Source organism: Oncorhynchus masou, chromosome 30, assembly GCF_036934945.1.
Source record: "Oncorhynchus masou masou isolate Uvic2021 chromosome 30, UVic_Omas_1.1, whole genome shotgun sequence".
Classification (NCBI taxonomy): domain Eukaryota; kingdom Metazoa; phylum Chordata; class Actinopteri; order Salmoniformes; family Salmonidae; genus Oncorhynchus; species Oncorhynchus masou.
Window position 1 is genome coordinate 37,437,142 of NC_088241.1, and position 26,241 is coordinate 37,463,382.

General features: G+C 41.2%; 1 protein-coding gene across 1 annotated transcript in view; it reads right to left on the minus strand.

Annotated features, from left to right (window-relative positions):
- Window positions 1–966: 966 nt before the first annotated feature.
- Window positions 967–26,241, minus strand: part of LOC135522604 (extended synaptotagmin-2-like) — a 37,448-nt gene continuing 12,173 nt past the window's right edge. Inside the window, exons 6-22 of the mRNA XM_064949029.1 lie at window positions 21,010–21,099; window positions 18,528–18,583; window positions 15,416–15,536; window positions 14,307–14,483; window positions 13,905–13,987; window positions 13,234–13,282; window positions 12,786–12,875; window positions 12,382–12,477; window positions 7,377–7,451; window positions 7,151–7,237; window positions 6,820–6,969; window positions 6,208–6,590; window positions 3,700–3,798; window positions 3,306–3,437; window positions 2,960–3,065; window positions 2,798–2,847; window positions 967–2,572 (exon numbers count right to left, since the gene is read on the minus strand). Of these exons, the coding sequence (XP_064805101.1) occupies window positions 2,527–2,572; window positions 2,798–2,847; window positions 2,960–3,065; window positions 3,306–3,437; window positions 3,700–3,798; window positions 6,208–6,590; window positions 6,820–6,969; window positions 7,151–7,237; window positions 7,377–7,451; window positions 12,382–12,477; window positions 12,786–12,875; window positions 13,234–13,282; window positions 13,905–13,987; window positions 14,307–14,483; window positions 15,416–15,536; window positions 18,528–18,583; window positions 21,010–21,099 (1,890 nt within the window). The 3' untranslated portion in view covers window positions 967–2,526. The remainder of the gene's footprint in view (window positions 2,573–2,797; window positions 2,848–2,959; window positions 3,066–3,305; window positions 3,438–3,699; window positions 3,799–6,207; window positions 6,591–6,819; window positions 6,970–7,150; window positions 7,238–7,376; window positions 7,452–12,381; window positions 12,478–12,785; window positions 12,876–13,233; window positions 13,283–13,904; window positions 13,988–14,306; window positions 14,484–15,415; window positions 15,537–18,527; window positions 18,584–21,009; window positions 21,100–26,241) is intronic.

The following is a 26,241-nucleotide window of genomic DNA, read 5'->3' on the forward strand; positions in this document are numbered from 1 at the left end:
GAGAGCCACCCCCTTAAATAACCCGGAACAGATCCTTTTTTATTTTTTTGTCCAAATGGTAAACAGTCTGAGTGTACTATCTTCATTCATCCACCATCTTATATACCTTGGTGCCCGACATCCGAAGCAGACTCGACAGACCAGGGGTTGGAAAGTCAATGAGAGAAGTGAACAATTCTTCCTGAGTTTACGTTTTAGTCATTTAGCAGACTCTCTTATCCAGAGCGATTTACAGATGCAATTAGGGTTAAGTTCCTTGCTCAAGGGCACATCGACAGATATTTCAACTATTTAGCTTGGGGATTACTTACGGTTACTGGCCGCCCATGAACTATATTGCTTGTGGTTACCCGCAACAGCTCAGGGAACCTGGGCACCTGGAGCAGGGTAATAATAACGTCAACACTTGCTAAAGTGGGCCCTCACAGTAAGCCACCCCATTATCAGTGCCCCCCATAAGTGGGGTTTGAAGGGCTGGGTAGGTCTGCATTGGGGTCTAAAGCCATAGTGAGGAGGGCGTTAGTTTTTCGATGTATGAAGGTACAACCTAGATTTGAGCCAATGTCGTAAGTAGCTGAACATGTTATTACTCCAAAACTCCTGAATGTAACAAACAGACACGTTTTCATTTTCGTCAAAAGTAACTATATCGAAGCAGTGCCTTTGAGTGGACGACAAGCGCAGTTCGATGAGGTGTTTCTGCGCATGAGCTTAGCTTGCGTGGTATTTTCATACTAAACCATCTTTGACTGTATAGCCTACTTTATTTAAGCAGCATTTTTGTGTGTGGAGCAAGCCTACTTATGTTATTGATTTTGGAGTAATAACTAATTTACCGCCTGGTGATGTCACCAGGCAGGCAAAACTCAATCGCACCAAAACAGGCTGGAATGCCAGGCAATTTATTTTAACAGCTCTTACACTAAAAGGGCGTGATCATCATTTTGACAATTTCACAGTTTTATTTCAACTTTATATAGAATCTGTAAACACACACACATTGTGTTAGTGTCTCTCTCATTTGTATTGGCTATTTTGAAATGATAAAGTAACACAATAGTAAATAATTATAAATTAAAAGAACATCAACTAAAGTTGCGTCTGAGAAACCACTAGATGGAGCTTATGTACAGCAAAACAAGGACCTAGGATACATAATCTCAGACATAGAAAGTCTCAAAGGCTTACAATGTATTTAGGACCAGTCAAATTTTCACAGGGAAATCTAGTCATTACACATAATTTTAAATTAACCTTTTTATTTTTTATTAAAGAGAACCATCTCTTTTATTATTCAAAACAAACCATGAATATACTTATTCCAAATGTGAGAACTTGATTCCTTAAAATGTTTCATGTACATTTGTACAGTAAGTGTGAAGGTGTTTAATGTTAAGGCACAGGAAAGATAACTGACAGAGTATTTAAGATGTTTGTAATGCATAATATGAACGTGTTTCAAGATAAAAACAGCATTGCATGGCTTATACGTGCAGGAGAAGCCTATGGCACATTGTCATCATTCGACAAAATAAAACTTCACACAATGTTGCAATTTTTTTTTTTTTTGAAAAATGGCATAATGTGTCTGGTGTAAGAGACCATTCATATATGGTCCTCTATTCATTTACAAATTATTTAGTACGATAAACAAACTCAAACTCTTATCTGTTTAGATATACTATTCCTGTACACCAGAGCAGAACATATCCCCGCCCTGACCTACCCCTACATCTGAACATAATTCTAAATTGCACTGGATCCTTCAAAATATACAGTATAGAATATACTGAGCAATCATTTTATATATTTTTTTCAAATGTGAATCCAGTGGTAGGACTTTTGATCACTGTAGGAGTAATTGATTACCGTTAGCATGAAGAAAATAGGCAAAAGTAAACAAAGACCAAATAACACTGCATGACAAAAACATATAAAACAAATTAATTGGTCATCCTTGTTTACATCTTGTAACTTCCATAGTAGCAATATCTGTCCTTTTGATGAGAATTACAGTCACATCAATAGATATGCAGTCCATTCAATGTCAAAGAAAACAAATAGGATTCAAACGTAATTTCCTTCAATAGTAACAAATAACAATGAAAACGATTTAGTCCATTTATGCATGTATAAACACTGAACAAGTTAGAAAACAAGGCAGTAAATGTGCTTTATGACACATTAACCAAAATCAGGACAATTTTGTGAAACTTTGACGTCTGTCAATAGTGCAGGAACAGCACGTTACAGCGACACTTCAAGTTGTATCTCTACATGCGTCAACATGATATAAAACACAAATGAAAGGGGGAAAAAGTAAGAAAATTAAAATGATGTCCCCTTTGATAAGTGCTAACACTAAATGAAAGCAGAGTGATGTGTGTTTCTATGAATGTCAATTGGATATACAAAATTAGATTTTTGTCATGCCTATAAAGCCTTTTTGAATTGAATGTCACTAGGGTTGAAACAGTAGGATGTGTGTTTATGATTATGGAGGTGAAGGTCTTCCTATGTCCCTCTCTATGCCTGGACCATTTTGTGGCTGCCATCTTCAGTGAGGTCATACCTACAAGACACCAATGGGGCAACAAATGGCAATGGCTTAAAACTAAAATGTGACCAACAAATATAATACATACACAGGATTTCTATAGCAATTTGCTCACACCCGAAGATACAACCAGAGAATGAACAACAACCTAGTTTATTGAACCAAATACAATGTATATCAAATGTTAACACAAATACAGCACAGAGCTGACAACACAAATTTGGTGAAGGTGCATCTTACCATTGCGTCCAGCCCTTGGATATATCCTCACCACTCAAATCCACAATCACCTATAATAAGTAAAGTAGCATTGGTAGAGTCAACAACAATCAGATAACATTGCACTTCATAGGGAATAGGGTGCCATTTTGGGACACATTATCTTTTGTGAGGATACACTACCTTCCCGAGGAGTCCTCTGTGTTTGGACAGTATACTTCCTCCATTCTTCACAGCGATGTCCAGAGTTCTCCTGTGCAGCTCCACCATGGACACACTAAACTCAAACCTGCAGACAAACAAAGCACACTGTAGGATTCTCCATTATTTCTGAGTGAGGATTCCCTACTGCAGTGATACCGGGGTAATGAATGAATCCAATGGATGACGTTGTGAATTATTTTGATGGTTGTGAAAAGGTTGCATGATGTAGGTGGTAGCCATAGAGATCCAATGTGCTACTATTACTTCTAAGTTTTATATGTCATTCTATGGTTGTGGCCTACAGTGACAGTCAGTTAGAACTCACGTTTGATCATACACAGGGTTCAGGGTTTTCTTTATGGTGTCGGTCTTCCTCCGGCCTGTCCGGCTCTTGTCAGGGAGCAGATAAATCCGAATGAAAGGATCTGATTCATCCTTGGCGAACGCAATGAGGTTTCTGAGTTCAAAATATACATGGGGTCCGTCAGGCACATTGAAATCTGAACAGAGTAAATTCTGAACATGTGGTAATTAAGATGAACACAGACGGGCGGTTTCCTGGACACACATTAAGCGTAGTCTTGGGACTAAGGATTTTTCGATGGAGAATCTCCAATGAGCATGTTTTTTAGTCCAGGACTAGGCTTAATCTGTGTCCAGGAAACTGGCCTATACTGTATGTGGCTGGTCTAGTGTGTTATGTGAGGCCACTGACTGACCGACAGGCATGCACCACCACGATGAGCTTGTTCCTCTGGGAGCTGTGACGGACAGTCAGTTGAATCTCCCCCATGGGGTATGGACTAGGGGCAGACCCACTGAAAACACAACACCGCACAGATTTGGGATTAGAGTGGCTTGCAAAAGTATTCACCCCCTTGGCATTTTTCTTATTTTGTTGCCTTACAACCTGGAATGAAAATAAATAAATAAAAATGGGGGGGGGGGGGTGATTCATTTGATTTACACAACATGCTTACCTCTTTGAAGATGCAAAATATTTTTGCTTGTGAAACAAACAAGACAAAAAAAAGAGAACCTGAGAGTGAATAATAATTCACCCCCACAAAGTCTGCTTGTGTACGGCAATATTTAAGTCATACCACAGATTCTCAATTGGATTGAGATCTGGCTTTTGACTAGGCCATCCCAAAATATTTAAATGTTTACCCTTAAACCACTCAAGTGTTGCTTTAGCAGTATGCTTTGGGTCATTGTCTTGCTGGAAGGTGAAACTCCATCCCAGTCTCAAAGACAAACAGGTTTCCTTCAAAAATGTCCCTGCATTTAGCGTCCCTGCCGATGAAAAACATCCCCACAGCATGCTGCTGCCACCACCATGCTTCATTGTGGGGATGATGTTCTCGGGGTGATGACAGGTGTTGGGTTTGCGCCAGACATAGCATTTTGCTTGATTGGCAAAAAGCTCAATTTTAGTCTCATCTGACCAGAGTACCTTCTTCCATATGTTTGGGGAGTCTCCCACATGCTTTTTGGTGAACACCAAACGTGTTTGCTTATTCTTTTCTTTATGCAATGGCTTTTTTTCTGGCCACTCTTCCATATAGCCCAGCTCTGTGGAGTGTACGACTTAAAGTGGACAGATACTCCAATCTCCGCTGTGGAGCTTTGCAGCTCCGTTCAGGGTTACCTATTGTTAATTTGTTGCCTCTCTGATTAATGCCTTCCTTGCCTGGCCCTCTCTTGGCAGGTTTGTTATGGTGCCACATTCTTTCCATTTTTTAAGAATGGCTTTATTGGTGCTCCGTGGGATGTTCAAAATTTTGGAAATGTATTTATGACCCAACGCTGATCTGTACTTCTCCACAACTATGTCCCCGAACTGTTTGGAGAGCTCCTAGGTCTTCATGGTGCCACTTGCTTAGTGGTGTTGCAGACTCTGGGGCCTTTCAGAACAGGTGTATATATATACACTCAGATCATGTGACACTTAGATTGCACACAGGTGGACTTTCTTTAACTAATTATGTGACTTCTGAAGGTAATTGGTTGCACCAGATCTTATTTAGGGGCTTCATAGCAAAGGGGGTGAATACATACAGTGGGGCAAAAAAGTATTTAGTCAGCCACCAATTGTGCAAGTTCTCCCACTTAAAAAGATGAGAGAGCTTAAGCCAGTACATGTCCAGGCCCGTCTGAAGTTTGCTAGAGAGCATTTGGATGATCCAGAAGAAGATTGGGAGAATGTCATATGGTCAGATGAAACCAAAATAGAACTTTTTGGTAAAAACTCAACTCGTCGTGTTTGGAGGACAAAGAATGCTGAATTGCATCCAAAGAACACCATACCTACTGTGAAGCATGGGGGTGGAAACATCATGCTTTGGGGCTGTTTTTCTGCAATGGGACCAGGATGACTGATCCGTGTAAAGGAAAGAATGAATAGGGCCATGTATAGTGAGATTTTGAGTGAAAACCTCCTTCCATCAGCAAGGGCATTGAAGATGAAACGTGGCTGGGTCTTTCAGCATGACAATGATCCCAAACACACCGCCCATGCAATGAAGGAGTGGCTTCGTAAGAAGCATTTCAAGGGCCTGGAGTGGCCTAGCCAGTCTCCAGATCTCAACCCCATAGAAAATCTTTGGAGGGAGTTGAAAGTCCATGTTGCCAAGCAACAGCCCCAAAACATCACTGCTCTCGAGGAGATCTGCATGGAGGAATGGGCCAAAATACCAGCAACAGTGTGTGAAAACCTAGTGAAGACTTACAGAAAATGTTTGACCTCTTTCAATGGCAACAAAGGGTATATAACAAAGTATTGAGATCAACTTTTGTTATTGACCAAATACTTATTTTCCACCATAAATTGCAAATAAATCCATTAAAAATCCTACAATGTGATTTTCTGGATTTTTCTCTCATTTTGTCTGTCATAGTTGAAGTGTACCTATGATGAAAATTACAGGCATCTCATCTTTTTAAGTGGGAGAACTTGCACAATTGTTGGCTGACTAAATACTTTTTTGCCCCACTGTATGCACTCACCACTTTTCCGGTAAAAACAAGTAATCTTTTTACATTTAATTTCACCAATTTCGACTATTGTGTATGTCCATTACATGAAATTCAAATAAAAATCAATTTTAATTATAGGTTGTAATGCAACAAAATAGGAAAAACGCCAAGGGGGATGAATACTTTTGCAAGCCACTGTACATGTACCTTACCTCATGATAGTGATTGTGTGCGTGTGTGTTATTTACTTCTGCAGCTGCCTGAGCCTCTGCTGCAGCTCTAGGGTGGCGAAGGGCAGGGAGATGTCCGAAGCCAGGCTGGCCATGGAGTCCTTGTGGGGCAGGTGTTTCTGGGAGCTGGATATGGTGGTGTTCAGGTTGGAGGTGCTCCTGATGGAGGTGCTCCTGATGGGGCTGCCTGCGTACAGCTCCTCCCTCTGCTCCTCTCTGCGATGGAGGGTGTAGGTGGCGGCCTCCATTGGTGGTGTTGGGGGGTTGGTGTCTGGGGGAAGAGGTGACTCCGATGTGGAGAGTCTCTGGGAGGGGACGGTGGGGTTGACCACGCTGGCTTTCCTCACTTGGACAGAGGAGGGCTGTTCCGATGCTCGCATCTGCTTCTCCAGAAACAGAACCTGACATACAGAAGAGCAGAGCACAGCGCTGTACTGTACATTGTGATAGGACGTTTTCTTTACACACTTCAATAAGTAACTTAAGAAAATAGACAGCAGGTCTAATATGGTTGCGTCACAAATGGCACCCTATTTCCTACAATGTAGATCCCTATGGGCCCTGGTCAAAAGTACAGTAGTGTATTACATAGGGAATAGGGTGCCATTTTGGGGCACTGTCTATCCTTACCCTGAGTGCCAACTTCAGTTTGAGTGTGGAGCTGGGTCCAGAGTTCCTCAGGGAAAATTGCTGAGTGAACATCATGTCCTCTTCCACCAATAGACCACTCAAGGGGACTGTAAGATTACCCAGGGTGCACTTGTGCTTGTCGTCCTTCACCTGGACATCGACAGGCAAGCCAACAAAGGGTTAACATCAGATATTCTATAATTCACATACACTTACTGTAAACTCAATGTTTGACCCAAGCAAAAACATAAAAAAATATCTAGTACATGTATACAAATAGATCACCTACCAGTTGTGGTATGATGAAAAATGTATGTAAAGTGTGCAGTACCTCCACTTCCAGCTCCTGCCTCCTGGGGTTATGGATGAGGAAGGAGAAAGCTTCCTCCCACATGGGCTCATTGGTCTTATGGCGGATCTAAAGAAAACACATATAGAATAAAATGCGCTGTATAATAGAAAATAATAGAATCAACATAAGAACAGGAGTGGAATATGATGTTTACAATTATACTTTACAATTGTCTACAGAAACCATGCCCACTGTAGTTTCTTACCTTACTCTCAAATGATTTGTTCCCAACTGTGAAATGAACGCAAGGACTTGGTTCACTGCTCGTTTTCTTGCCGGACTATGAGAGATGACCAGGAAAAGATTGGCTCTGAATGACTGTTACTAAGACAAAAACCCACACTGAAAACACTCCTATTCTTCAGCTTATTGTAGTAACACAAATATTATACAGTAGATACAAACTGAAATCAGTGAAGAAATGGTTCAGAATGTCTATCCTCAGATAAAAGAGAATATAAATTAGGCTGCATCTCAAAATTGTTTTCTTTTCCTTATGTAGTACCCTTTGGCATAGAGGGCTTTTTGGACAATGCACAGTAGCTAGGAAACAGACAACCTTGGTCTTAGTTAGACCACATTCTTCAATCTCATTTCAAGCTCATTCTCAGTTTTGAAACCCAAGAACTCTCACTGTTGGCAACCGGTTTATAAAAGATACTTTGTACATATAACAATGTCTATTTTCCAAATGGCACCATATTCCCTGCGTAGTGCACTACTTTTTACGAGGGCCCATACTGTAGGCTCTGCTCCAAAGTAATGCACTCGGAAAGTATTCAGACCCCTTCCCTTTTTCCACATTACAGCCTTATTCAAAAATATTACATTTTACCATTCCTTTTGTCCTCGGACAAAAAAAACAATTCTGCCATGTGATAGGATTATAAAACAGCCTCAAACTACCTTTTAAATCAGGCGAAAGCAATCTCCAGGAGGTAGGGATGCACTTTAGTCTGGTAACTTTAGACTCATACATTAGATGTCTCCCAAATGGCACCCTATTCCCTATACAATGCATTGGGAAATTATTCAGACCCCTTGACTTTTTCCACATTTTGTTACTTACATATTATGAAATTCATTTCATTTTTCTTCTCTCATCAATCTACACCAACACCCCATAACGACAAAGCAAAAACATGTTTTTAGACTTTTTGGCAAATTTAAAATAAAATAAAAGCAGAAATACCTTTTTTTACATAATAATTCAGACTCTTTGCTATGAGACTCAAAATTGACCTCAGGTGCATTCTGTTTCCATTGACCATCCTTGAGATGTTGACAACTTGATTGGAGTCGATCTGTGGTAAATTCAATTGATTGGACATGATTTGGAAAGGCACACACCTGTCTATATAAGGTCCAACAGTTGACAGTGCATGTCAGAGCAAAAACCAAGCCATGAGGTTGAAGGAATTGTCCATAGCGCTCCGAGGCACAGATCTGGGGAAGGGTACCAAAACATTTCTGTAGCATTGAAGGTCCCCAAGAACACAGTGGCCTCCATCATTCTTAAATGGAAGAAGTTTGGAACCACCAAGACTCTTCCTAGAGCTGGCTGCCCGGCCAAACTGAGCAATTGGGGGAGAAGGGCCTTGGTCGGAGTGGTGACCAAGAACCCGATGGTCACTCTGACAGAGCTCCAGAGTTCCTCTGTGGAGATGGGAGAACCTTCCAGAAGGACAAACATCTCTGCAGCACGCCACTAATCAGGCCTTTATGGTAGTGGCCAGACAGAAGCCACTCCTCAGTAAAAGGCACATGACAGCACACTTGGAGTTTGCCAAAAGGCACCTAAAAGACTCAGACCATGACAAACAAGATTCTCTGGTCTGATGAAACCAAGATTGAACTCTTTGGCCTGAATGCCAAGCGTCATGTCCGGAGGAAACCAGGCACCATCCCTACGGTGAAGCATGGTGGGTGGCAGTATCATGCTGTGGGGATGTTTTTCAGCGGCAGGGACTGGGAGACTAGTCAGGATTGAGGGAAAGATGAAGGGAGCAAAGTACAAAGACATCCATGATGAAAACCTACTCCAGAGCACTCAGGACCTCAGACTGGGGCAAAGGTTCACCTTAAAACAGGACAATAATCCTAAGCACACAGCCAAGACAATGCAGGAGTGGGTCGGGACAAGTCTCTGAATGTCCTTGAGTGGCCTAAACAGAGCCTGGAGTTGAGCCCGATCAAACATCTCTGGAGAGACCTGAAAATGTCTGTGCAGCAACACTCCCCATCCAATCTGACAGAGTTTAAGATCTGCGGAGAAGAATGGGAGAAACTCCCAAAATACAGGTGTGCCATGCATGTAGCGTCATACCCAAGAAGACTCGATGCTGTAATCGCTGCCAAAGATGCTTCGACAAAGTACTGAGTAAAGGTTCTGAACACTTATATAAATGTGACATTTCAGTTATTTTATAAATTTGTGAACATTTCTGAAAACCTGTTTTTGCTTTGTCATTATGGGGTATTGTGTGTAGATTGATGAGAGAGAGAAAAAATAATGTAATACATTTCAGAATAAGTAAGTAACAAAATGTGGAAAAAGTCAAGGGGTCTGAATAATTTCCCAATGCATTGTATAGGGTGCCATTTGGGAGACATCTAATGTATGAGTCTAAAGTTACCAGACTAAAGTGCATCCCTACCTCCTGGAGATTGCTTTTAGCCTGATATAAAAGGTAGTTTGAGGCTGTATTATAATCCTATCACATGGCAGAATTGTTGTTTTTTTGTCAGAGGACCAAAAGAATGGTAAAATGCAGATTTACATTCAGGACGAATGATTGAATTAGACCTAGCTCTACATTAAAATATGTAGAGGGTTCCATTTCATTGCACACACATTGAAATATGGGAATCAAGTGAGTGAGGTTTGGATTTCTCTGCTCAACTCTAGTTCTACCCTTCCCCCTTTCCTCATCCACCAAATTAACATGTTTTGAGCTTTGACGTTAAATGTTATAGTGCATGTCATTAAACATCTGGGGCCATGTATCAAGCATCTCAGAAGAGTTCTGATTTAGGATTTTTCCTTTTTGATCACAGTGAATAAGATCACTTGACAGGGTGGACTTGATCCTGAGATGCTTGACACATACGGACCCTGTTTTGTACAACTACAGAGCAGGTGTGCAAATCCAGTTCTTATTGTGTATAGTAAATTAAAAGCTATAAAGTGATGCTTGTGGCAATACAAGATCTTAGACAAGAGTGATCACCCATCTCCAAGCAAGAACAAACAATGACTCACAATGAACAAACAATGACTCACAATGAACAAACAATGCATTTACAGATAAGTAGCACCAAAAATTACCATAATAATAAAAGTACATTTGGATGGCACAAAGTAAGGAAGGGCACAGACTGAGAACACATAAGACGTCTATGCGTGCTATCTGTGTATGGCGTGCATCATCCCACTTTCTTACTTTACCTTCCAGGACTTAAAGACAGAGGCTTGCTTCAACACGTCATGGTTGAAATTAAACAGGTTGCTCTTTTATACAAAAGGGGGGAGATGGGGAGAAAATCAGACCCAGAGTTAGTGGGATGGGGGATTGATTATAGTTAAGGTTTAGCTTTGGTCCAGGACGTCGCAGCCGAATGACACCCTGGACCAGAGCTAGAGTCGGTTGTATGAAAACAACAACAATCTATAGAGAATGAATGAAAGGAGACACCCAATAAATCAAGGGAGAGGAATATCCAACACATAAATAACGTCTATCTATGAACAATAGGTAACAATGGGGACGTTATAATGAATAAGGCAGTACCAAATAAAAGCTGAAGAGAGGAGAATGAAAACGTCATTCATTTTTTGGGAGAAGCTATAGGATGAGGTGCTGGTGTGAACTTGTGACGAGGGATGTTGTTTAGATCGAGCTAATAAGAGATCTGATAGTATTTCAATATTCCCTTAATTAGACATAACGGTCCAGTGAACAGACACTTCAAGCAACATCATCTTTGCCTGTCACCTGTTTAGACCGAGCGAGAATGACAGGCGTCAACACATCCTTGAATTGATGCGCCACAAAATACTCCCCTCAATCAAATACCCTGACACCTTGAAATCAATAGTTCTTTGTAAACCATGTTTTCAATGCCTGCACCTTGGTGTTGGACGAAAGATGCACTGCCCTCTATCCGGAGTTATTGGAATTATTATTTAGTCAATATGATAAATATTCATGATCAACTGGGTATGGGAAATTACTGTATAATAATATTATTAGGATTTGCAACCATGCATCAGAGTCAACATGCTTTATGGTACAAGACTCACAGCAGCAGGTAAGTTACTTAGCTCTGGTCCAGGGCGTTGTTCGACTGAGTGATAGTGAACTCGCATCCGAACGACGCCCTGCACCAGAGCTAGTGTGTTACTGTTTAACCCCACCACACACCGCTAATGCTAACTCTACGATGCAGAGTACCGGAGGACTCACAAATAAGGTTCTATACATTGAGGTATTGCTCTCACAAAAGACTAGGCCAGATGCTCTCCTCTCTTTTAAGTTTCGGCACCCAACGCTCCCTGTGAAGACGCTCTTTATAGGAGAGAACAGGGAGGGAAGAAGGTCAAGTATGGCTTAGACGCTAGAGATGCTGCCAGGCTCATTTAGGAGTTGACTGTCTTGGACTGATATTGACCCATCTGTTGGTTAAGGTCAGCGTTCAAAAGGTGAAAGAGTGTGTTGAAGGAGGAGAGAAAAAAAACAGGAGTTTCAACAAACAGACACTCAAATTAAGCCATTGAGGTGCTCATGTCATGTTCAAGGTGTGTTATGTATGTGAAAGACCATGACAGACAGGGTTGAGGTGAGAACAGTAAACTACAGCATGTTGGCTGAACTACACCTTTGTACTGAAAATGTCTTGTTAAGCTGGGTTAAAAATATTTCTGAACATTCTTTTGAGGTTCAATTTGGCATGATTCACAATAGCTGCCTTGGGTGGAGTAGAATATGTCCAGAAAGTAGAAATATATGACATTCTTCTCTGTATGCTTATTCACAACATTTAATAAGTCTACATTTGTTAAAAAATTAACACTAATGTATAGCATGGGCAAAATGTATTATAATAGTAAATGTTATCATGTGGGGCGGCAGGGTAGCCTAGTGGTTAGTGCCACCAGAGCACTCATTCAACCTTTAACTTCTAAATTCCTGTCACCCAGTTCTACTCACCGGCAGGTTCTTGGCTGAGTCCAAGTACACCACCAGCAGAGCAGACGAGAGTCCATCATTGGCCAGGTTGCGGTCAGCTCGCACACTCCTTAATACCTGATTGGACAGGAGAGACAGGGGGAGGTCACTCCTCAGACAAACTGGACTAGGAGAAGTGAGCAGCCTTGTAATTCACGTGTTACATAATGAATTAACGTGCATCTGGCAGTAACAAGACTGAAAGAGAGGCTAAGCCAAGGTCAATGTAGTTCACTACATTAGTCAGGGAATAGGGTGCCATTTTGCACGCGGACAAGGTGTCCAAGCTAGCCTCCTAGTAAAATGTCTTGAAATATCAGACAATCTGGGGGGGGGTAAGTAAGTAAGTACCAACTTTAAAAAGAGAAGGTTTTGTGATACTGCACCTGGTCCATCTTGTCAGGGGTAGAGAGCAGAGAGAGCCACTCCAGTTTCATGTGTAGTTTCCCCGTGGAGACTTCTTCCAGGTCAAACCACTAGAACGACAGGTTGTTCAAGGGTGCATCCCAAAATGGCATCCTATTCCCTTTATAGTGCACTACTTTTGTCCAGGACACATATCGAAAGTATCGCACTATAATGGGAATAAGGTGCAATTTGGGACATATATCTCACATCTCAACAGTGTAAAGTGGTGAGTGAATCAGACAATAAAAGACACCCACACATAGTGTACAGTACTCATGGATGACATCACAGTATCTTTAAATGAACACAGACAGATAATATATTAAGGCAAATAAATCTCTATCGAAGTGCTGAACTGCCAAGTTCCTATTTTAATTTTATTTGAACCACATTTATTTGAAGATGCAAAAAATATATCAGATTTACCTCATCTACCTTCTGCTCTTTGTGAAGCTCTTTCATATCGATCATCAGGCTGCAATCGAAGACACAAAGATTGGATAAGAAATCAGTAGGGGGTCATTAAGTAAACACACTGAATCACCACAACAGAAGCGAAATTGATTCTCTGATACAGTATGTTGGCACTCTGACCCAGTCAGGGCCAATAGGGGAATAGGTTGCCATTTGGGACACATCCAGGACCCTGTTAGGTGCTATGCTATAGCAGCACTAGAGCTAGACAAAACAAAATCAGCCTCCCATTGGGATGAGGCCCAAGAACAAGGGCTTTAGTCCAACTCCTAATGTGACTGATCACAGATACTTAATACATCAAAGATACTTTAATTTGTCTATTCTCTCTTCCAAGGAGTCACCCTTCATTTTGTGGTGAGAAGATGGATGCTAAGTTTGCGATAGCTCTGTTCCAAGGCGTTACGTGCGGCTTGCTGACACTGAAGGCTTGGCATCAGCAAGCCGCAAGTAACGCTCTGGGCCAGAGCTAAGTTTGTGACATATTTTCAGGCTAGAATTAAACAGACTGCTGTGGCTATTATAAGGTCATTTGTTTGATATTGGGTACGATAACTCACAATGCAGAGTAATAAGCCTTTTGACCATGAGGTAATAAGAAAAAGGACAGGACATGAGCTTACCTCCCCAGGAAATCATCTTTGTCTGGGTCCTCATCAAACAACTCAATCTCCAGGTGTTGGCCTGAGTGCTCATATACCAGTGCCTGGAAAGGACTTATGTCAATTAATCTCCAATCTCAGATATAGTAGGTCACACTGAATATAGCCAAAGGTTTGTAAAACATGACATGGTGGATAAAACTGCATGAGAGCCAAAAATATGAGGAAATATTGGACTGTTGGAAATATGTATGGAAGTTGTATCTGGTTCTACATATACCCTATGTTGCTGTCCCTGGGGTAGTTAGCACAGAGGGGCAGGTTTCATTGACGTTTCTGCCCCTGGGAAAGTCACTGTATGCTATAACCATATGTGCCATTGGAAGAGTTCATTATAGTTCATTTTCAGTTGATTTCGTTTACCTCGTAAACTTCGTTCCATTTGGGGTGCAGGCTCTCTTTGACGGTCTTGCTCTGGAAGAGCTGGTTTCCAATATGGAGGACGCCGTAAGGGTCAGACTTCCCCTTGATCAGGCCACCCAGGAATTTATCCTTCCCTTCCAGGTCCTGAGCCTCCAGGAAGTGAATCCTCAGGACTCCCTGGTGACACACACAGCACAGGGACACTTTAAAATAGGACACAGTAAAACATTAAAGGGACATTGCACTTTCAAACCAAAGTTTGTCAGATGATTTCAAACTTCTAAAGTAATCTAATTGTCATCTAAAACTTTAAAGTAGTCAAGATGAAACCACGTCCCACAACATCCGTTGTGTGGATCCAGCTATATGCCTCCACCCCAAATTAATGGAAAAGATACGCACTGAATAAAACCGGGTGTCACGTTCTGACCTTTATTTCCTTTGTTTTGTATTCATTATTTAGTATGGTCAGGGTGTGAGTTGGGGTGGGCAGTCTATGTTTGATTTTCTATGATTTGGGGATTTCTATGTTTCGGCCTAGTATGGTTCTTAATCAGAGGCAGGTGTCATTAGTTGTCTCTGATTGAGAATCATACTTAGGTAGCCTGGGTTGCACTGTTTGTTTGTGGGTGATTGTCTATGCGAGTTGCTTGTGTCAGCACAGGTCTCATTTGTAGCTTCACGGTTGTTATTGGTTTATTGTTTTTGTATACAGTGTTCAGTACTTTCCTTAATTAAATATTCACTATGAACACATACCACGCCGCATTTTGGTCCTCTGATCCTTCTCGCTTCTCCTCTTCAGATGAAGAGGAGGAAGACCGTGACACTGGGAAAACCAGGAAATTAGACAATGCTTATCTTTTCCATTAACTTGGGTTGAAGTCATATAGCTGGATCTACACAACCAATGTCTTGAAACATGGTTTCATCTTGACATTAGTCTACCTTTTCGTATTTTGTTCAATAGTCCGTTGGTTTATATATTCCCCAAAAATGTGCATGCCAAAATACTAAGATGTGTTTTTTCAGTTAAGTGATCCTTTAATTAGTGTGTGAAATATGATGATGTGTGATTAGATATAAAGACAGGTGAAAGGCTGCAGTACTTTTGGCATAGGGAAACGTAGCTGAGCAAGTTCTACATCCCCCACCAGTGGGATAGTGATGCGGTTGGGCAACACCAGGTAGCTGTAGATCATGTCCTGAATTAGACTGTCAGACAAGCCACTGAGGAAAAACGGAACACAACAAACCCAACAGTAAGTCAGTACAACCTTGGGATGACAATATTCTCACCTAATCTCAGTCAAGCACAAAGGAACATGTCTTTTTCCATTTTATAAGATGGAAGGGGTTCAAGCACCTCAAAATATAAATGTAATCCACTAGGGAGTCAACACTTAGCAGTGACATTAAGGAGGTCTTATGGCCTGGGAATTACAATGCCTGGTTAAGAGAAGTCGATAGCCATAAGTGGTATAGTATCTGCTGAGATTTTCTGTTAACCTTTGAGCTCTCCACTTCGGCCTAATTCTGTACACAGAAATAACTGCATGAGAGGGTTGAAGCAATCTGTAAAGATTAAACAACCGTATATATTTGAAAAGGCAAAGAACCAATTTAAATACCTCCATATACAGTACATTCCTTCACTCTTTCTCTCTTATTTCTCTAAGAAACGTAGTCATTTTATCCTATCATTTCTTTTGCAGCTGAGGAGCATTACAAAGGACATGATTCATCTTTAGTGTGGGATCAATCACGTGGAATACATACAGGTACACACACATGCACACGAGCGGGGTGAGCTGTTTTCAACTTGCAGCTGGCGTTGACCGTCGCATACATGCAGCTCGGTGGCAAGTAAAATAATGTATTTAATATGACAGTACACCTACCGTACTATAAATACGGTATCAAAGAAAGTACTGTGTAACGGCACACAGTACAATACCGTAAAATGTACTGTATTGTACTGTAAAAAAGTAAATACTACCGTAATCTGAATTAAGGGGAGAGGTTTGTATTTTACTATAATTACAAAGAATTGGTGCAATCAAGTTGGCTGCTAGGTAAAGTGTTTACACATGAATTAATGGTATTTTATATGACTTGCACTTCTAGAGGTATAACAACATAGGAGTTAAATGGGTAGAGTGTTCTCACTCACGGTTACAACAAATATAGCATCTTACAGGCATGCCTCAAAATATGTTAAATGAGACAGAAACAACAATACCATGCACCCACTATTGGTCAAATGTTTTTTTTGGCGCTCCAAAGGTATGGTACGGTACTGTATTATGTGGGGTGGAATTACAGTACAGTTCAAAATATAGTAATTATTTTCCCACTCACAACATTTTCCCATAATGCAACATAACTTACAGTATGCTGCAGTAAAGCATTTCAGAATTTTTTACAGTTGATAATACCCCAAATTACCATATAATTTACAGTTCTCTGTTACAGTGTGTAACGTGTACGCTGGGAGTCAGGAAGCAGTTCTCTGTTATTATTGAAGTCACTCCCAATAATGACTTCAAAAATAAATAACAAAACAAGAAACCCAAGTAGCGTACAGACATGAAACACTGAAACAGAAACAATAATGCCTGGGAACCAAAGGAAGTGACATAGAGAAGGTAATCAGGCAGGTGATGGAGACCAGGTGAGTCTGATGAGGCGCTGGTGTGCGTAACGATGGTGACAGGTGTGCGTAATAATGAGCAGCCTGGTGACCTCGAGTGCCATCCCCTAGCCTCCACAAACAGACCCACAGTGTCCTGACTGCACAGATCTATTACACCCCTACAGAGAACTAGTGGTGTAGGGGATGATTTCCGTCACTGAGCTGTGGATGTGTCAACACCCGTGTGTGTCTAAATAAATAGACTGTGGGGAGGAGAGTGGCTGTATCATGAAATCTTTATTAGGGCCTTTTTCCACCGCCACATTAGCATTTACACGAGTTAAAAGGGCAAAAGCCACGGTCAACTCACAACCATATAGAAACTAAGAAGTGAATGTGAATAACAGAAATGATGCCTGACGTCTGCAGAGAAGACAAAGGCTATCTGCACTTTAAATGGCTTGGCTCCTTTACCAGCAGGGGGAAACATACAGTATTCTAATGGATCCATTGGCTTATGGATGAGTTGTGCTTGTTTCCCCAGCCAACAGTTCTCTGTCTGTGACTCTTATGTATGCATGTTGTTGCTGTACGTGTCTTGCTGGTGAGTGGTTACAAATCCAATTTGCTCTTGTGGGATTCAATTCAACGCAAGTAGTAGCACCGCCACACAAGAGCAAAATGTAAAGACAACACAAGAAAAGTGTTTACTTCTTAGCCAATGCCTCTTTACAGTCACGTCTATTATATTCTACACTAAAGCATAACAGTTGCTCTCGAAAAGCAGACCATCCAATTTGCTCTTTCCTTTAAATTAGCCCTAAGAAATCTCCAAGTCCCCTGCCCATTACCCCATCATTTCGGAGTTGAGAGATGTGCAGAATAGAGTATTTTAGCAACCTTAGAGAGATGGTGGAGCAGCCCAATTTACACACTATTAGATCTCTATAAAGTCAGAGTTGAGTTGCACAAATGAAAGCAACAGCTTGTTCAACCATAAAATCCGTCTTGTTTTCTGAGCCTTTTTAGTCTCACAGCTTGCAGGCAGGCATGTGTTGCGGTGAGCAGGTGTAGGGCGATGGTCCCTCTAGTTTAGTGGCAATCTGCAGTTCAAACAATAACAAAGCCCAAATGTATCCAAATCATAGATACACTATGGATGCAAGGACTCACCATCCCTGATATCAAAATGATAGTTCATACAGTGTTTGTTTGCAACTACACTGTTAACAACTAATGGAGTAAAACAAGTGTATACTTTGGGTTGTGATGCGGTACGACTATTGAACTGAGCCCATAAGGCTCATGTTATATTCTTTAAGAAACAAAATGGGTATATATCATTAATATAAAAGTAAAAAAAATGGTTGTAGAAACCCCAAAACGTGTTATACCTAAAAGTAGTGAAAGCTTTGCCTGACAAAAGAGGGTGTAGGGTGAAGTTGCCCCAAGATGCTGATCTTGGGTCAGTTTTACATTTTCCCCACTAGTGATTAAGGTTAGGATTGGGGGAGGGGAACCCGCTCCTAGATCTGGACCGAGGGGAAACTTCACCCCAGAGCACAAAACAGACCCAGTTTACTTACTTGAGCCCAGGAATGTCTAGTATATTGGTGAGGCCTGTCCAGTTGATGTCCAAAAGCTAGATGAAAACAAAACACATGTAGATTTAGCGGTATGGAATCTGGAAGAACATGCTGTACAGAGAACGATTGAAAAGCCACACCTGCGCTTTTTAACTTAAATTATCTAAAAACAAACAGCATCTTATAGAAGGGAAAAATGCACACAGGGACACTAGCCAGAAGAGTGAGATTAAGTAAATGATCTACATTGATTCAAGCACTTAACTTTATTGTTGTGTGACTCCTGTGATGTAATTACTCACAAGTGCAGCAAAGTAAAACAGAATTACTTTCCTTGCCTCTTAACAAATAAACCAATTTCCTTTGAAATCGGACAATTTTGCAGCCGAAAAATGACAAGATGGTGTGCCAACATTAATATTTTTTTTGCTGCAGTTTTACCCTATATTTAGCCTGATGGAACCAGCCTTAAATCTGTGTTCCATTTCTGTAGTAAATACCCAATACAACTTTATTATTTACGAACAACATAAATGTGTCTTCTGCTCTGTTCTCAACCCCTGAGCTACCATTTTGTGTTATCATGGCTTGATGTCTCAATATACAAAACAATACACAATGACGGTGAGACATTCAGTATATGTATACAATCAGGCCGGTTCTAACAGGCTACTAGAGTTAAATACTGTACCTAACTGTTTTACTTGTTTCAGCTTTCTCTTAAATACGTTACTGTTGAACTGTCGACACACATCTTTGTACAGTCTGTGTATGAGTCAGTGTTAGAACACTGACACCAAAGATACCGCACCCCCCAGATTGGACTAATACTTGACCCGCTGAAAGATTATTACAAGAACAATCCTCTGGAACCAAATCCATATACAGGGGCTGTCCCCAATGACATCCTATTTCCTATGGACCCTGGTCAACAGTAGCACACAACGTAGAGAATATGGCGCCATTTGGGATGTACACAGGTTCTATTAAGGTCAGGGAGCCAGGGACGGTGTATTTTTCCATGCAAAGGCTCTTACCAAAAGGTTTTGTGGTTATACAATGTTATGATAAAAGGGGACAATGGCTGTTTGAAATCACCCTGCATATTGGTAAACGTGAACATAGTGACAGCACAGCTAAGCCAGGAAAAGTTACCGGGAAGGAGTCGGACAGGTAGTAACTTCTAAGGCAACGGGTATTTTTTTTCTTTATGCTAGTCGGAGCTTTGATGCGTCTCTTGGCTCAAGGAATCCATTTCAATGCGTTTTACAGCCCCCACCCCCCCTATCTCTCTCTCTGTGTGTTGCCCACATACACTGCAGCAGATATAGTGTTGAGCAAGGACTGTCCAGAACACTGCAAGGCAACCAAAGTAGCCAATTCCATATGGTGCATTTCCACTGCATGGATTGGTGCCAATGTTTGGCTCAAATACTGTATGTTGCCTTTGGTGTCTAACACTGGTGCATACAAAGAAGGATGGAGTGACACCAGCTGCAGTGGAGAAGCCCTATAGGGGGTACTTTACCGTAGCAGTGAACTGGCAGAGCAGTGTGGCTTCTTCTCCGAGCATAACATGATCAACTAATGGAGGGTCCTTGGAGACCATGTACACAATGTGTACCAATTAAAACAGCTGCGCATTGCAGAATTTTGCAGCTGTGCATTTTAGCTGTGCATTGCGGAACTAGCCTTCCTAAGGATGTTTCCCCTCCAGGTCTCTGCGTTTCACCTCTCTGGCAACACAGCACAGACAAGGGCATCGCCTCAAATGGTAAACTCCCATCCACAAGTTGTCTCAGAATGCTATTTTATTTGGCAGTCAAGATTGAACCATTTAAGGAGGATAATGAAGGGTTGTCCGCTTCACTGTGAAGCATTCTGGAGAATATTCTACATAGTCCTACCCCCTTAAATCAGAGAGAAGAGGGCCCCTTTTTATCCTTTACCTCAAAGGTTCTTCCATAAAATGTGCTTTTTCCCCCATTATTAGGATGACAGAAAATAGAAATATAAGCATGCCCGAGGCCACAGAAACAGGAGCTCCTGGTCCAGAGTCTGTGGTCTGCTCTCAAAGAAGATGAATTACACTCAGATACTGTGTAGTTAACACCCACTGCGTGGCTTGTGTCCCAACATGTAACAACACTGCGACTCATAGTCTTACCACTACACTCCTCCTGCTTATTCTCTCTGCTGTCTGCACTGCGGCTGGCATAGGCAGTGCAAAAAATCCACCAAAGTAGGACTAGCCTGATCTATGTCTATTTAAGGCTCCAGTGTCTCCACTCAGGACTCGTATCTGACTTAAATTGGCCAAGTGTTTAGGCAGAACCTAGGCCAGAACCTCAGCACTACAGGCAGGAAGACAGTGATAAAATAGCCATTGCTGTCTTCAACTGTCTTGCAAGCAGCTAATGATGCAAGTGACTTTAATTCCAAATGATAGAAAGAGGAAGTGTGTGTCAGGGCTAGAACTTACAGGTTTCTTCAGAAAGAACAGGGACAAGGCTCCTATCAGGGGCATGTCACCTAGCAACGGCTCCATGACTACTCTCAACACTCCATGGAGCTGTGAAACACAAAAGAAGCAACAAGATAAAAACACGCTCGCAGAGATAAAACACACACACAACCACACATCATTAAGGGAGCTTTCAGTATCAGGGAACCAACACTACAGGCCCTTGACCCACCTAATGACCTGTATGGGAACGTTCAAGAGTGGACGCCTGGACACCACAGCAGGCACGTGCCTCCAGAGACACACCAAATGGGTCTTTCACTCCAAAGATGCCCCGCCCCACACTACTACTGCATTACTATCAGACATAACATATCTGTCATCCTCAACTTCCTGAACAGTTATAATTAGCTCTCTCTCTCTCAAGACAAGCAGGTCGTTTAAGTGCTGATACTGTATATGAGCAAAACAGGCCCCACTATTATTTTTGTTCAATGGTCATGAGTTTAAAACAAAATGGTAATTATCCAAATAAAGAACCCAGTGTCTATTGTCTCAATCGCAGTGTTTATTTGTTTAATTTTTTTTAAATTTTTAAATCACACACAAAAATAAGACAGAATTTAAACTCCCCTTCAAAAGATGCAAAGTATTTTGTTTCCAAACTCCACTATACGATGTACTGTGAGTATGAGAAATGTGAGCCAGTGCTTTATAATAGGGCTTTGTGAAGTAAATATCTTCAAGGGACGATACTAATGGCTCTTTGATTGCTTTCTCTACCAGCTATGTTTCATTGCTGCCCGCTACGCAATGGCCAAAGACATATAAACACTGGTTTTGTTCAAGGCCTACTCTCGATTTTCTCCTACACATATACACCACCCAAGCAGTGTTCATTTCGTCAACAATAACTATGACAACAAATATTAGTCAACAACCTACTTTTCCTGAGGAAAAACAAGATGAGATGCCGTGAAAAAAACGATAACACTTGTTGTCAGCCATGATTTACCATATAGGCTACAGTACAAAGCCTTGGCTACAGGTTACCAATTTAGGGAAACAGCTCTTTTCTCCCAATCATAACCTTGGTCAGATACACATGGTTAGCAGATGTTAATGCGAGTGTAATGAAATGCTTGTGCTTCTAGTTCTGACAGTGCAGTAATATCTACCGAGTAATCAAACAATTCCACAACAACTACCTAATACACATAAATCTAAGTAAAGGGATGGAATAAGAATATATACATATAAATATAAGGATGAGCGATGACCGAGTGGCATAGGCAAGATGCAATAGATGGTATAAAATACAGTACATACATAAACTACCAGTCAAAAGTTTTAGAACACCTATTCATTCAGGGGGTTTTCTTTATTTTTACAACTTTCTACATTGTAGAATAATAGTGAAGACATCAAAACTATGAAATAACACATATAGAATTATGTAGAAACCTAAAAAGGGTTCAAAAAAATCTAAATATATTTCAAATAGCCACCCTTTGCCTTGATGACAGCTTTGCACACTCTTGGCATTCTCTCAACCAGCTTCATGAGATAGTCAACGGGAATGCATTTCAATTAAAAGGTGTGCCTTCTTAAAAGTTCATTTGTGGAATTTCTTTCCTTCTTAATGCGTTTGAGCCAATCAGTTGTGTTGTGAGGTAGGGGGGTACACAGAAGATAGCTCTATTTGGTAAAAGACCAAGTCCATATTATTGCAAGAACAGCTCAAATAAGCAAAGAAACGACAGTCCATCATTACTTTAAGACATGAAATTCAGTCGATACGGAAAGTTTCAAGAACTTTGAATGTTTCTTCAAGTGCAGTTGTAAAAATCTTCAAGCTCTATGATGAAACTGGCTCTCATGAGCAGTGCCACAGGGATGGAAGACCCAGAGTTACATCTGCTGCAGAGGACAAGTTCATTAGAGTTACAGCCTCAGAAATTGCAGCCTAAATAAAAGCTTCACCGATTTCAAGTAAGAGACACATCTCAACATCAACTGTTCAGAGGGCACTGTGTGAATCAGGCCTTTATGATTTAATTTCTGAAAACAAACCAATACTACCAAACCAATACTAAAAACATTTCAAACTACTTTTGTAAAACAACTTGAGGTATTTCTAAACGTATATAATCGATCAAATTGAAGACGGGATGATCTGTGTTCAATACAGGAGCAAAATAAACTGACGCTACTTTTCTGGTTACGCGCCTCTATCAAAAGGCACACATGAAGTGACGTTAGTTCTGAGCTATGGTACTTCTTCATTACACAAAGGAAAAACCTCAACCAATTTCTACAAACTGGAGACATCCAGTGGAAGCGGTAGGAACTGCAGGAAAGTCGACTAGAATTCTGGATTCCCCATGAAAACATATTGAAAAGACAGTGACTTTTCAGGGTTTCGCCTGCTAAATAAGTTCTGTTATACTCACAGACATGATTCAAACAGTTTTAGAAACTTCAGAGTGTTTTCTATCCAATACTAATAATAATATGTATATATTAGGATCTGGGACAGAGTAGGAGGCATTATCCAAAAGTTTATTTATTATAAATTATCCAAAAGTGAAAATGCTGCCCCCTGCTGTGTTATATCATAGTTTTGATGTCTTCACTATTATTCTACCACGTAGAAAAATGTTGTTTTGTTATTAGTAAAAATAGTAAAATAAAGAAAAACCCTTGAAGCTGTTCTAAAACTTTTGACTGTTAGCGTATGAGGTGAGAAATGCAAGATACGTAAACATTGTTAAAATGGCATTACGTGAAATGGCATTAAAATGGCATTAAGTGACTAGTGATCCATTTATTAAAGTGGCCAATGATTTCAAGTCTGTATGTAGGCAGCAGCCTCTCTGTGTTAGTGATGGCTGTTTAACAGTCTGATGGCCTTGAGATAGAAGCTATAGGCAGTCTCTCGGTCCCAGCTTTGATGCACCTGTACTGACCTCGCCTTCTGGATGATAGCGGGGTGAACAGGCAGTGGCTCGGGTGGTTGTTGTCCTTGACGATCTTTTTGGCCTACCTGTGACATCAGGTGCTGTAGGTGTCGAGGGGGGAAGGTAGTTTGCACTCGGTGATGCGTTTTGCAGACAGCCTCATCCTTTGGAGAGCCTTGCAGTTGTGGACGGTGTAGTTGCCATACCAGGCTGTGATACAGCTCGACAGGATGCTCTCAATTGTGCATCTGTAAAGGTTTGTTAGGGTTTTAGGTGACAAGCCAAATTTCTTCAGCCTCCTGAGGTTGAAGAGGTACTGTTGTGCCTTCTTCACCACACTGTCTGTGTGGATGGACCATTTCAGTTTGTCCTTGATGTGTACACCGAGGAACTTAAAACTTTCCACCTTCTCTACTGCTGTCCCGTCGATGTGGATAGGGGGGGGGGGGTCTCCCTCTGCTGTTTCCTGAAGTCCACGATAATCTCCTTTGTTTTGTTGATGTTGAGTGAGAGGTTATCTGCAAACTTGATGATTGAGTTAGAGGCGTGCATGGCCACACAGTCATGGGTGAACAGGGGGTACAGGAGGGGGCTGAGCACGCACCCTTGTGGGGCCCCAGTGTTGAGGATCAGCAAAGTGGAGAGGTTGTTTCCTACCTTCAACACCTGGGGGCAGAACGTCAGGAAGTCCAGGACCCAATTTCACAGGGCGGGGTTGAGACCCAGGGCCTCAAGCTCAATGATGAGCTTGGAGGTTACTATGGTGTTAAATGCTGAGCTGTAGTCAATGAACAGCATTCTTACATAAGTGTTCCTCTTGTCCAGATGGGTTAGGGCAGTGTGCAGTGTGATGGCGATTGCATCGTCTGTGGACCTATTGGGGCAGTATGCAAATTGTAGTGGGTCTAGGGCGGCAGGTAAGGTGGAGGTGATATGATCCTTGACTAGTCTCTCAAAGCACTTCATGATGACAGAAGTGAGTGCTACGGGCGATAGTCTTTTAGTTCAGTTACCTTTGCCTTCTTGGGTACAGGAACAAGGATGGCCATAACAGTGAATCCATAAAGAAAAAAAGCGGAGAATCCAAGCTTTCCAACAATGCCAGAATTATTACTGTACTAATACTCAGCAAATATAATTAACATTTTCAATCGAGAAAAAACAACTGCACTCGCATTTTGCCAACTGCAAGAGCAGCAACGCAGATGAATAACAACGCACATGGCAAAATAGAGCTTCTGTTGTGGTCAAAGCAAAAACAGCCTACGTGACAGTAAGAAAGTAAAAAGTATTATTTCTAGTTGAGGTTACAATTGTAGTGTCCTGGCTGCGCATCAGTTCAAAAGAGAGACGAGTGACAGAAGTGACCGCCAAGAGCTGTAGCCTATGGGAGGGCCAGACAGATCAGCTCAATCAGACTGTGCAACTGAAAGACATTCATTCTGCCAATGAGAGGATTGCATAAAATATTCTGCAAAGGCATGCATGCTTATGATTGGACCAAATAGATGAAAAGGAGCTTCATGTCAAATTTTATGTTTATTAGTCTCACATGGAATTCTCATCACACTGTCGTGAAATATAAATGACGTTGTTTTTTTTGGTTATAGTTATTTTTTTTGTAAATTGTTTTAAGGCATCTCGTCTCGTTACCGTCATTCATTTTCGTCAGGAATGTCTTTTTTTTGTCATAGTTATTGTTAACGAAATTGAAACTGGCGGGCATTGGTTACAATCTGCCACAATAGTAACGTGTCAGCTATTTGAGGGGAAAGTAGGCCTAGTTGGACAAGGCCATCTGAAAGTGCACATGATGGAAGTTAAAAGGTAAATATAAATGATTTCATGGGGTAAAAAAAAATGCACTGACTAATAGGTGACTTAAATGGTTGTGACTAAAACTAGACAAAAATTGCCCAGAGTTTTAGCCGACTGATAAGGAGGATGAAATGACTAAAATGCGACGAAGATGAAAAGGTATTTTAGTCAAAAAAGACTAAAACTACATCTAAAACCGAAGTCTAAACTAACACCGCACACAAGGTAACTGATCACACAGTATATTGCTTGCAAGTCATTGCAGTAAAAACAGATCTAATGTTGTTTGCAAGCCAGTGTAATTGAGCAAGCAGGCATCATTAAAGTCACTTTTACATGCACTCACAACATTCGGTTGGAGTTTACTGTCCTCGACTCTGATGAACAGGTTATCCGTGACATTATCAACGATCAGAGCATCCATTACAGAGTTATATAGTTAATACATTTTTATGGCCAGCCCCAGATCCAA